We start from the raw sequence: 12,433 nt of genomic DNA on the forward strand, positions 1-12,433 counted from the left end.
CTCTCAACTGCTGTGTCCCAGTTGAGGGGGTAACAATATGTCAGTTTGCTGGGTGAATAAGTTGACCCATCTGAACACCTCCCAATCAACAGCATTGACCAGGCCCTTTATCTAAACCCTAGTATCCTCCCACTCAACTCTACATGATTTTGCCAGGGACACATGTGGTGTACTATCTTCAAACATGTAGAGCTCTTTCTGTGCAGGGGTTAGATGAACCCCCAAAGCACAGAAATCACTGCTACAATACAACCCTTCACACTGGATAGATTCTGGCGCTACACTTTCTAACAGCTATTTGTTCTCATATCTCAGGTCTCTTGTCAATGGTGAGAAATGGGAGGTGCAATGTAAGCCTGCTTCAGACATGAAACTGCCCTCGTGACCCCAATGGGTTTTGGCCCATTGAGAAAACACAAGCCATATTGGGCACCTCATTTATCAACGTCCCATGCATAATACCAGTCACAAAACTCAGACATTAACATCAGTTGCTCCCCCTCTTCCTCCTCCTCCTTCTTGAATAACGGTTCAACCGGTTCGGCCACATGTTATGTTGATGCCCAGTTTACACAGGAGGTCCCTGCCCATCAGATTGACAGGACAGTGGTCAGAGTAGAGAAATTGATGCTGACACTTCTCCTCACAAAAGGAGACAGGCAGAGGTATAGTTACATGCTCTCTGAATGGGAGGACTCAGCCCCTACAGTTTTGACTGTTTCGCTAGACATGGGAGGTTTTGTCCATTCATACTCTGTCAGTCTCTCCCTGACTTTCTCTAATATTGTTACAGTGTCCCTGTCAACGGAAAACCACCTTATCCGTAATTTCACCTGGTCCAGAATGTCTCTTCCCCACTTATCTACACATAACCTTCAGGGCCCCCGTGGGGGGATCTGGAATACCATGTCCCTTGCTCCTGTGTACTCCCATGGTTCCTGTTCCACTCACACACTCACAGATTACACAGACACACACACACAGGGGTAGACAAACAGAGAAAACCAGTTAGCGATATCTCCATTAAAATATTGCCTAATTAGTGGCCCCAGAACGGGGTGTTATCTCCACACGGGGATATCGCCTACTGTGGTACAGACTTCACCAAGTGCTGGCTTCTACACTGGCTCCTCCAGGGCATACCTGGCTAGCACATTTAAAATAATCGGACTTCACCTGTTCTGAGGCACACCCTTGAGACAGAGGTCCTTCATCCAATGGGACTTCACCAAGTGCAGGCTTATCTACAGACACTCTGGCCCCTCGTCCCTACAGACCGCACCAATCCCCACTGTAATCAATTCAGTGTCAGGGCGGCTCTAAGTCACCCGCAACTGACCAGTGGCAGAGTATCTTTGAGTCTGACAGTGCTCTCAGATTACTCTCCTCTGACTCGGCCCCGCTTACACCTCCAAGATGCCCCCTCTCACAGGAATACACACTCAGAGCCCAGGTAACAGAGGATTTTCTTAAAAACTTGACTTTGTGTGGTTCGCTCACCTCCTTTTCAATAATGAGGAGAGACAAGGTCAATCATCAATCAGGATATTGGTGGATCATCTTGCTCCCCTCTCTCAATACTATGTTTGAGATCTGGTATCCACCCGTGCCCGCTTCCTCTCAGATCTTAGGTGGTCCAGCTGCTCCATCAGGAGTGCGGCTCCCCTGAGATCCCATTTTGGGGATCCCCTGTGCACAGTTTACTGAGATCATCAGGAGCGACCAACAGGTGAAGTTACAGATCCCATCCTCGTCGCCAAATGTGGTGGATATTTTAAATACTAGTCAGAGTTATACTTAAACTAACTCTTTATTCAAATAACTTATCGATAAGGGAGCTGGTCGCAATACCCACACAACCAAGTGGATAGAGTGAGAGCCCAACGAACAGGAAATGCTGACGTCTTATATAGTGGACCTAAAAATGCTTAGTTCCACCCCTCCCCGGCAGATCAGGAGCTACCTTGTTTTCTTCTTGTGGTTATGTGTATCGGGTCATAGAACACAAACAAGTGATAATGTTAGCTCCGTTACTGCCCATATCTCCACACAGCTGTGCCCTTGGAAGATAGTAAAAGACAGGATGAACTGAAAAACTGTGGTCACTCTGAGGCTCTTTTTCTTATGCCGTGTGACCAGGTTACTCAGAAGCAACGAGAAATTGAAACAATACAGGTCTATCTGTTCCTCAAGTTTATCTCTATCGCATGTCCTTGACTACACGCCTAGACCAGCTGCAGGGAGCTAGAGGGAACCATCCTTATGAAAAGCACAGCATTGGTAGTTAAGAAATGTCTCTACTATTGTTAAGCATATTAATTGTTAACTATTAATATTAAACAAATCAGGTTAATACGTGATTTTTTCCCCACACACAATTTAAAAAAAATGTGTTTGCATGATTATTGCCTAAGCAAATTAATATCCATGTATCCTATCTGTGCTTAGAGTTCAAAACAGTCAAACTAAGCTAGCAGTCCTATTGAAGCATACAGTTTAGTAGACGCTCTCATCCAGTGCAACTTCCATAAGCAATTAGGGTTAAGTGCCTTGCTCAAGGGCACGTCAAAAGATTTTCACCTAGTCTGCTCAGTGATTCAAACCAGCAACCTTTCAGTTACTGGCCCAACACTCTAAACCACTAGGCTGCCTGTGCCCCATGTTCTCAGAATGTAATTTAATTATCTTCAAATAACCTATAATTTCCGTTCTCAAACCGTTAATAAAACCTACCTGGAAAATGTTCAGGGAACCATAGTAAAGCGTTCTCAGAACATCCCTGCAACCTAAAAATGTACATTCCCAAAACAGGCAACATTTTCACTTCCGTTCTCAGAACGTTTAAAAAACGGTCCGTTTTACCGGTCAGGAAACTTACGGCTTTGTTCCCAGAACCAATGGGAAACCGAAAACTTAAGCTCCCACAACTTCCAAGGAAACAAATGTGCTAGCTGGGTATCTAGCAACTCTTGAGCAGGAAAAAAAACAATAACTTCTCCCACCCCTTTCCTCCCCAAAATGTCCAAACTACAGCTACTTAATAAGGTTCTCAATGTAAAATGTGCTGCATTTCCTTTGGAGATATCCGTAAAAGTTAAAACGACAATTGCAGAGTACCCGGAAGAAATCTGCTTTTTTCAAATGGGCAAATGCACACGAAGACTGCTGGATTTGGTGTTCAAAAGTTGCATAGATTGGTGACTACCAGTGTTACCAACTATTTTTCAGTGAGAATCGCCATTGGCTCCTTGACTTGTCGCTAGAAGTCACTAGATGACGTTTTGCCATTGCCGTGACGAAGTCACAGCACTAATTTGCCTTGCTGTGGCACAACTGCGGTCCCCGAAGTAGCGTTTTCGCCAGCTCTGCCACCGCACACCACCTCCCCTTGTGCTTCTCTGCCTGTGTGTGCACTGTTGCTCTGACTTCTGTTGCACAGACAGCTTCTCCGAATCTTGCTTGCGGCAGAATTGAGTGGAAAAATAAATCCTCTGTGTCAAAACTCCCCAAGGCAGCCTGAAAAGTAGCTGAATTTGTCGCTAGCCTCTTTTACCAATAGAAGGTCGCCGGAGGGGTCTGAAAACTCGCTAAATATAGCAACAAAGTTGCTATACTGACAACACTGGTGACTACTTCTCTCTATTTGACTTTCTTTTTACATTGTAGCCAAAGAAGAGAAGAAATGTGGAAACAAATGCGGTTGTATGAAATTAGATTCTCCTTGTCCACTAGTGAGTCATAAAGCAACATCAGAAGCAGCAACAAATGGCTTGTTCAAAACAACTGGGAACTCGTTACTGGAAACTCCGAAATCTCAGACTTCCGACTTGTTCAAAAAAAGTGGGAACTCGGGGAAAAAAACTTGCTCCGACTGGGAAAAACCTATTTGAATGGTCATCCAACTCTGAATTCCAACTCGGGAACTGTGGCCTCTTTCTAGAGCTCCGACTTTCCGACCTGAAGATCACTGATTTCATGATTTGACCTCATATTTTTCAGAGTTTCCAGTTGTATTGAACGTGACGATAGAAACAAGAAGCAAAGTGTCACTAGCCACCTAATCATGATGATGCAAAATGCATCATATGAAGTAAAACGGAAGTGATACTTTGCTTCTTGAAAGTCCAATATTTACACTAAATGACCAAAAGGATGTGGACATTTGTTCGTCGAACGATTGGGAAACATGCATATGAATGACACATGCTAAGTTTATAAATCTCAATATATTTACGCATTCTTTTCAGAAATGGTGTACACGGATATTTAGTGTGAAAGTATATAAATGAAAGTTTATATGAGGCCCCTAATCTCGAACAAATTTGTAACAATTGAGCAATGAGGTTTTGTGGCATGTCCCTTTAGTTTCCCCCTATCCACTGTTTCTGAGGCAAACAGATTATTTCTCCCATCCAATTTGCCAGGGTCAAATTTCAGTAGTGTCAGTGCAGTAAACTGCACACAAGATGGCGCCATTTACCACTTTATAATGACCAAATCTGCTAAGAATTAGAATACCAATTAACTAACTATTAAATCCACAAAATGTTGTGCATTTGATTAGTGGATGCATAATCATCTAGGGTGGTAACTAATGTCAATACATTTTAGGCTTAGCCAAGCTTAATCTGTAGGCTATAAAGATATTGAATTAAACAAATACCAAAAATCAAGAAATATGTAACAAAATATTTAATTTATACCCCCGAATGTTTACATAATCCCATACAAAATGTGCACTCATGCCTCATGAGCTTAGTACAGCTGTCTTACCCCATCATAACTCAACATATGAAATTGTAAACAAACTATGTATAGCTTTAAATGTGGTTAAAAAGTCCATGTCTTTCTCATTCCGGACTGCAGCTTTAAAATGAGGGGAACATAATTTGCAGTGCGCCCAGTTCCTGTGCCTGTTGTTGACGGGTGGGAGTTTCCCCACATACAGTTTGAAGGAAACACCAGAGGATGTCCTTTTCCTGATTCCTAAACCATGAAGTTTGTGTTGTGTGTAATTGGGGTGGGGGGGGGGGTGGACGGGTGTGGGTGGGTGTAACTCTCTCTAATACCTGCTGTTAGGAATGTTACAATGTATTTCCTTAATATGTTATTACAAAATAGCTAGCCCACTATTTTTCAACCACGGTGACAAACAAGATACAAATACAAATCTGCATATCAATAGCCCTATGTTCACAATATAAGCTCAATAAAAAAATTGGCCCTGCTTTCAAGGTAGAAGATATGTCAGCCAATAGTGCTATAATAGAGTGGAGGTGTCATAATACCCATAAAACCTAGTGGTCAAACAGGGAAATGGTTCCAATCGTTTTTCCACCATTCATTTTTCCCATAGGGGATTTTAGAAACACTTCAAAAAAGGGCTGTGTTTTGTTTAGGCTTATCCTGGCATGACATTTTGATAACCATGTAAATCTCTCTCGGACAAGGGGACTTTTATCAATATATTTGGCTCTATTTACTCTCAGAAATCGAAAATGATAATTAGCATCAAAGTAGACATCATGCAAAACTACAAATCCCTGCAGGCTCCTGCACGTTATCTCTAGCTGACACCTTTGCTAACAGGTATTGTGTCAATTTATAACTTGCACAAGACAGTTCACTGAATTGTCTATTTAAATAAATGTAGCCAATGTATTCATTACTACATTTAGCAAACATTAGATAGTTAATCCAGATTCTTACCTTTGCCTCGATTCAGCAGTCTCGTCCAGATCATTTGTAATTCTTTATGATAGCCACATTAGCAGCTAATTAGCACTTCATTTTTGGGGGGTAATGTCATGACTTCCGCCGAGGCTGCCTCCCCTCCTTGTTCGGCCAGGCTTCGGCGTTCGTTGTCACCGGCTTACTAGCCACTGCCGCCCCAATTATCATCATCACATTTGTCTTTTCTTGTCAATCACACACACCTGGTTCTAATCCCCTCATTAGTCTGTGTATAAGTGTTCCCTCTTCCCCCTTGTCCTTGTGGGTGATTGTTTGAATGTGAAAGTAGTGTAGCTCGGTGGAGCTACTCGTACCATTTTGTTGCCAGGGTAGATATTTCCCCTGTGCCTATGTATTATATGGAGATACAGTTACAGTGTATTGCCAGGGTAGATTTTCCCCTGTGCCTGTTTCGTTTGTCGCTATTCCAGCGTATTTTGTGTAACGAAGGAATCAACTCTGTATTCGGTGATTACCCTCCTGCGCCTGACTCCTTCCATCACACTCATCACAGTTAAATACAGGTGAATATATTGATAAAAGTCACCTTGTCCTAGATAGATTTACACGTTTATCAAAACGTCATGCCAGGGTAAGCCTACACGAAACACAGCCCTTATTTGAAGGTTTTCTCAAATCCGCTATGGGAAAAATGAAGGGTGGAAAAATTATTGGAACCATTTCCCAGTTTGACCGCTAAGTTTTATGGGTATTATGACTCATACTGTGGTACTCTATAAGGACACAGGGCTGCTGTCAATGGAGAAGGACGAAGCAGCTAGTCTGCCTATGGAGGAATGAGCCTGACAGCTGGTAGGTAGAATCCTACTACACCACCACTCTACTAGGTCACATGGTTGCCTCCTTACTATCCCTCTGATCCTCTCGCTCTCTCTCGCTCTAATTCTGTGCATGTGTACAGTCATTGGTGTACAGTGAGGGCGAGAGGAAGGGGGAGGGGAGAAATGGGAAGGAGGAGGAGCAGCTGAGTTGAGAGAGAGGAGAGGCACAGAGGGATTGGTCTGTGAGCCCAGCTCAACGACAGAGTGAGAGGTTGAAAAGAGTGTGGAGAGAAAAATAGTCAAGTTCCTTATTCTCTGTCGGGTGTGGAGAAACGAGACAAGGAAGGAGTGATAGAAGAGAAGAAAAGGAGTAGATAGATCCACTACATCGAAGAACGAGCTATCCAGTGGACGTTGGTGGCTTTGCTGTCACAGGAAAGGGAGGAGGGGAGGAGAAAACAAGGGAACATGCTGGTCACGGAGGGACGGAGGAGTGTGTGTGCGAGTGTGTATCCTGGCGTCTGTGTTTGAGGAAGAGAATTCCGGCGATTCAGTGCAATGCTATGGACTAGGAGCCAGCTGGAGTCTTGCTGAAGACATGGCCAAGGTAAGGAGAGGGATGTCACACACACACACACACACACACACACACACACACACACACACACACACGCACAGTACTCACACAGAAATAAATACCTGCGTACGGTTTACACACAAAGTAGAGCTTGGATGCAAATGCACACATTTATCTCCACACATCACTACATACACTCATTATGCCACACACACACACACCATCTCTATCATCAATATTCATATCAGTTCCCAGGATATCCTCTGGGCACTCAGTCATAGAGCAACAGTGTGTGCGAGTGTGCATGTTCGAGTATGATATTTAGCTGGTAAGAGAGCCACACAACTGTGTGAGAGAAATACATTGAAGCGGAACAGCGTGCATTCTGAGCTTGACTGTATGAGGGAGAGGCATCATTCATGTTGGAGAAAGAGAGTAGCTGTGTATTTTTAGAAAAACTGCTGAAGCGAGACTGTATTCATAGCAAGTGTGTATGTGTCTGTGTGAGAGAGGGAGAGTACGTTATTCTTAGTAGTCAAATAAATCTGTGTGAAAGAGAGACAGTGTACTTTCTTAGAGATAGAGAGACAGTGTGTGTGTGTGGGTTCAGTGTGTGTGGCAGTGGAGCCTGGTGGAGAAATGGGAAGGACGGGCTCATTGTTTCTCCCTCCACCAGCTTCCACTGGTGGATGTGTGTGTGTGCGTGCATGTCTGTGTGGGAGGGGTGGATAATTGTATCAAAGTGTAAAGGAATATTCTGTGAGACTTAATGGAGTAACCATGTACTCGGGGAGTGAGATGCATTGTCTTTCGAAGCCACATTGTAACAGAGGCATGGACTTCAGGATATCCTGCTCTTGGCTGGGCTTTGGACGGCTGAATACTTTTGCTATGATGAACATGTCTGCTCAATTGGTTTCGCAAAGATGGAGACATACTGTAGTTACTAGGTTTGGGCTGGGTCAATTGTTGATGGTTGTTACATGGAATGTGGGTTTGGTTGTCACAATCAACTCTATTATTTCAAAAATATATCTAACAGAATGATGGTAACAAAATGACATCATGGGTCCCTGATCTGTATTATACAGAAATGCATCTTCATGGTGATGTATCCTGAATAGATACACAAGGTAGAAAAATGTAGAATCTTCCTTTGCATGTTTGGGTATTATTTGACACATTATTCTAATAGGCTCCGCCCCAAAACAAGACCACATTTGGTTGGTCCGGACCAAATCAATACCACTCATAGACGTCTATGTTTCACATGTTTGGACATCACAGTACAGCACAGTAAAGCATCATAGCATCACAGTATAGTAGAGTAGAGTAGAATAGAATTCAGTACAGTAGAGAAGAGAAGAGTACAGTTCAGTTCAGCACAGTAGAGTACAGCACAATACAGTAAATTATACTGTACTCTACTCTAGTGTGCTATACTGCACTGAACTCTAGTCTACTGTACTATACTGTATTTTATTGTACTGAACTATCCTCTACTTTTTTCTAAGACCCCTTTTCCATCTGTTTGACCAGAAATCAAAGCCTTTGCTTATTCCTAATTTTACTTGGAAATGCCCTTTTCACAATCCAACCCATTGTAACCATATTGTTCAGTATACAACAGTATGCCACTGCCAGTATACAATAAATCCCAAGCTCTTTTGTGGTTGTAACACGCATACACACACAAATTTACTCAAAATGTAATATGTTATTATCAAGGCATAAATAGCACAATTTTGGGGGGAATATCATTATATCAAAGAAATGCTTTGCTATTTCTAAGACTATATATTGCTTCATTTCCTGTTTCAAAAGGAATAGGTTACTAGCAAACTTTGTGACAACCAACCCCATAATGTGTGACAACCAACCCCGCGCTAGGGCTGGTTGTCACAAGTGGACCGAGTGTGTTTGATGGCTTCTAACTCCATTTTGGAATAAGGTATGAGGATAAAAAGGATCCCCATTTCAGGGGTCCCACTTTATCCTAATATTGAGTCTTGTATGATATACTGGTGCTGAGAAATACACACAAGAGTTAAAAAGTGTGACAACCAACCCTGGTCTCCCCTACATAGCCTACTAACAAAGAAAGAAAGAAAGACAGAAAGAAAGAAAGAAAGAAAGAAAGAAAGAAAGAAAGAAACGAGAGAGCGAGAGAGCGAGAGAGCGAGTGAGCGAGTGAGCGAGTGAGTGAGAGAGAGTGTGTATGTGTTTGTATGCGTGTGTCTGTCCGGCCGTGTATGAGTAAGTGTGTGTGTGTGTGGGGGGGGGTTTGCGTGGCCCCATCCCCGGTCCACTCAGTCTAAAAGCCTTAGGCCTCCTTTCGTCTGCTGTTATCGCCTCTCATATCCTCCTGTGCTGACCACTCATATGAACTAATGGGCTCTGTGGAGGAGTTTGAAGAACAGTGACTGTTGTGCATCTCCAATACATGACCCCTTACTTACTTAGCCAGTATAGTGAACCCAGCCTGGAGTTAATTTTTTGAGGATTGGAGAATGGTGATGAGGATAGCTGAGGGTTGGGGAATGTGTGTGTGTGTGTACGCATGTGTGCGTGTGAGAAAATAATATGTATTGATGGTTTGTAAGTCATTGACATAGCTACTTACAAATTATATACAAAAACACAAATTGCAACACAAAGACATTGCAGGTTATTCCTACTTCCTCACTGTAATCTAAGGCCAGACAGTGGAAGGGAGTGTTATCAGTACTCAACAGAAGAGGAGAGAGGGGGAAGAGAGACAGAGAAAATGGTGGACAGATCAAGAGTGTAGGACTGGACTGGAGGGAGGGAGGGAGGGAGGGAAAAGATTAGACAGTGACTGAACTGCAGAGAGAAAGAGGAGAAGGAAAGAAAGTGACAGACAGACCAAGAGTGTGACTGAAATGGAATGGAGGGAGGGTTTGTTAGGGAGGAGGGGATGGAGGAATGAAAGTCACTGGATAAATTTAGATTCTTGGTCCTTTAACGGTCTATAGAGATCTGGATAGTAGGTTAGAAATATCTCTCTCTTTCTCTAAGTAGAATGTCCAGAGAGACGTCTGTGTGTGTGTGCGTGTGTGCATGTGTGCGTGTGTGTGTGTGTGTGTGTGTGTGTGTGTGTGGAATGTGTGTGTTATATGATGCCCCTCTTAAAGCAGAGATCTCTCTCTCTCTCCTCTCTCACTGATGGAATGGGAATTATGTAATGAATGTAATGTGCGCAATCTTCGTTATCCCTTTTGACGCTAGCAGAGTATGAGAAGGAATATCCCCTGACACACACACACAAATGTGCATACACACTCTCTCTCAAATAGACACATGAACATATAGGCACTGGCAGGCAGGCAGACACAAACATCCACACCCCCTTAAGAAACATCACTCCCTCTCAACCCATGTTGTAGCTGGTGTTGTGTAAAAGCACCCTATTCAGTTGATTTAGTGCCCCCTAAACTCTTTCCAATTCTGTCTTTCTGACTAGATATCATGGAATGTGTACAATAGGTAGGGACTGTATTGAAAGAGATAAGATAAATTCACCTCATTTACCAAATATGCGTCCCAAATGGCACCCTATTCCCTAAATAGTGCACTACTTCTGACCAGAGCCCTAGTGGCCCTGGTCAAAAGTAGTGAACTATGTAAGGAAAAGGGTGCCATTTGAGACACAACCCAATTAACTCAACCCCAGTCTAAATTTAGTTTGACCTGGTGCTGTTTTTGGGCGTGATGCTGCTTGTTTACAACATGGGGGATTATGACATCAGGTCGCTGCTCCCTTGGGGGAGATGCTTGCTTTTGTTTACTCGGCTGAGGTCGGCCATTGTGACATCATCAGTGTGCTGTGCCCGCAGCAGTTGATGTTTAATTTATGGAGTAGCATCTGTTTTGTGTCACCCCGTGAGTGTGATTATGAGTTTGGTTGAGGGTATTGTGAATGTCAGATTGCGGGTGAGTAATTCTGAATATGTGAATGGTAATATGTTTGTGTCCTACCAGAGCTTACTTACTCAGACAAAACGCAAGTTTAGCTTTAAAAAACAGTTAAAAAAAACATATTGTATCACAGCGCCTCTCCTCTTTCTAAAGATCTAATTTAACTGTACTGTTTATAAGAGTATTTAAATAGTATTTTTGTTGTCTCTTGGTGTCTTTCATATAGCTTAATATATATTTTTTATTTTGAATGTAATGTAATATCTTATGTTTATAACTGTTCTATACTTTGTCATGAATTTGTACGTTTTATGTGGACCCCAGGAAGAGTAGCTGCTGCATGTGCAGTAGCTAATGGGGATCCTAACAAACTAAACTAAACTCCTCTTGTGTGAATGTTGTGTGCGTAGTGTGTTTGACTGTCCGTCTATTCGTCTGTCCATCCATCTATCCATCTGTGTGTCCATTAGTGTGTGTGTGCCCCTTGTCCGATACTGTCTAGCACTCCAGTGCATTTAGCTTCATCAGCGCCATAAATATCACACGTGTGTGCGTGTGTATGTGCGTGCGTGCGTGCGTGTATGCTTGTGTGCGTGTGAGTGTGGGTGTATATGTGCGCGTATTTGCTTGGTGTGTGTGTGTATATACTGTGTGTGTGTGTATACTGTGTGTGTGTGTGTGTCCACCAGATAAAGGGCTCTCATCCAGAGTGTGTGCCTCCCTGAGGGTCCTCTCCGTCTGTCTTTGAATAGAGAACACATACAGCATGGTCAATGAGTGTACTAGACCTAGGGGCAGTCTCCTTATTTCATGCTTCATTTTAAAGCTGCAATGTGTAACTTTTTGGGCGACCCGACCAAATTCACATAGAAATGTGAGTTATAGATCTGTCATTTTCATTGAAAGCAAGTCTAAGAAGCGGTAGATCTGTTCCATGTGCACTATTTCAATGCTTCCCGTTCTTAAGTTGAGTTGTTGCGTCTTTTACTTTAGATTTTGTACACCAGTTTCAAAAAGCTGAAAATACAATATTTTTGGTTATTGAAAATATATTTTGCCGCAGTTTAGATGGTAGAATGATTCTCTAAACTATACATTGCTTGTTTTGTCACATAAACTGAAATTAGGCAAACTATTAGAATTTTAGCAGCCAGGAAATGGCGGAGCGATTTCTGCATATTGCACCTTAAATCTCATCCTCTGAATTCACAGTTGTGTACAAATTGTGAATTACATTTTACTACAGTATTTGAAAACAGAACACAGTAAAAAAGATGGGTCTAATATACTTACAGTACCTTGCAAAAGTATTCATCCCCCTTGGCGTTTTTCCTATTTTGTTGCATTACAACGTGTAATTTAAACTGATTTTTTATTGGATTTGATGTAATGGACATGCACA

The 12,433-nt window shown here is 42.6% G+C and overlaps 1 protein-coding gene across 1 annotated transcript in view; it reads left to right on the forward strand.

Annotated features, from left to right (window-relative positions):
• Window positions 1-7,001: 7,001 nt before the first annotated feature.
• The window catches only part of arhgap23b (Rho GTPase activating protein 23b), an 80,331-nt gene continuing 74,899 nt past the window's right edge, over window positions 7,002-12,433 (forward strand). The window contains exon 1 of the mRNA XM_084163373.1: window positions 7,002-7,122. Within this exon, the coding sequence (XP_084019499.1) occupies window positions 7,114-7,122 (9 nt within the window). The 5' untranslated portion in view covers window positions 7,002-7,113. The remainder of the gene's footprint in view (window positions 7,123-12,433) is intronic.

This window comes from Coregonus lavaretus, assembly GCF_964263955.1.
Source record: "Coregonus lavaretus genome assembly, chromosome: 1".
NCBI classification, from domain to species: Eukaryota; Metazoa; Chordata; class Actinopteri; order Salmoniformes; family Salmonidae; genus Coregonus; species Coregonus lavaretus.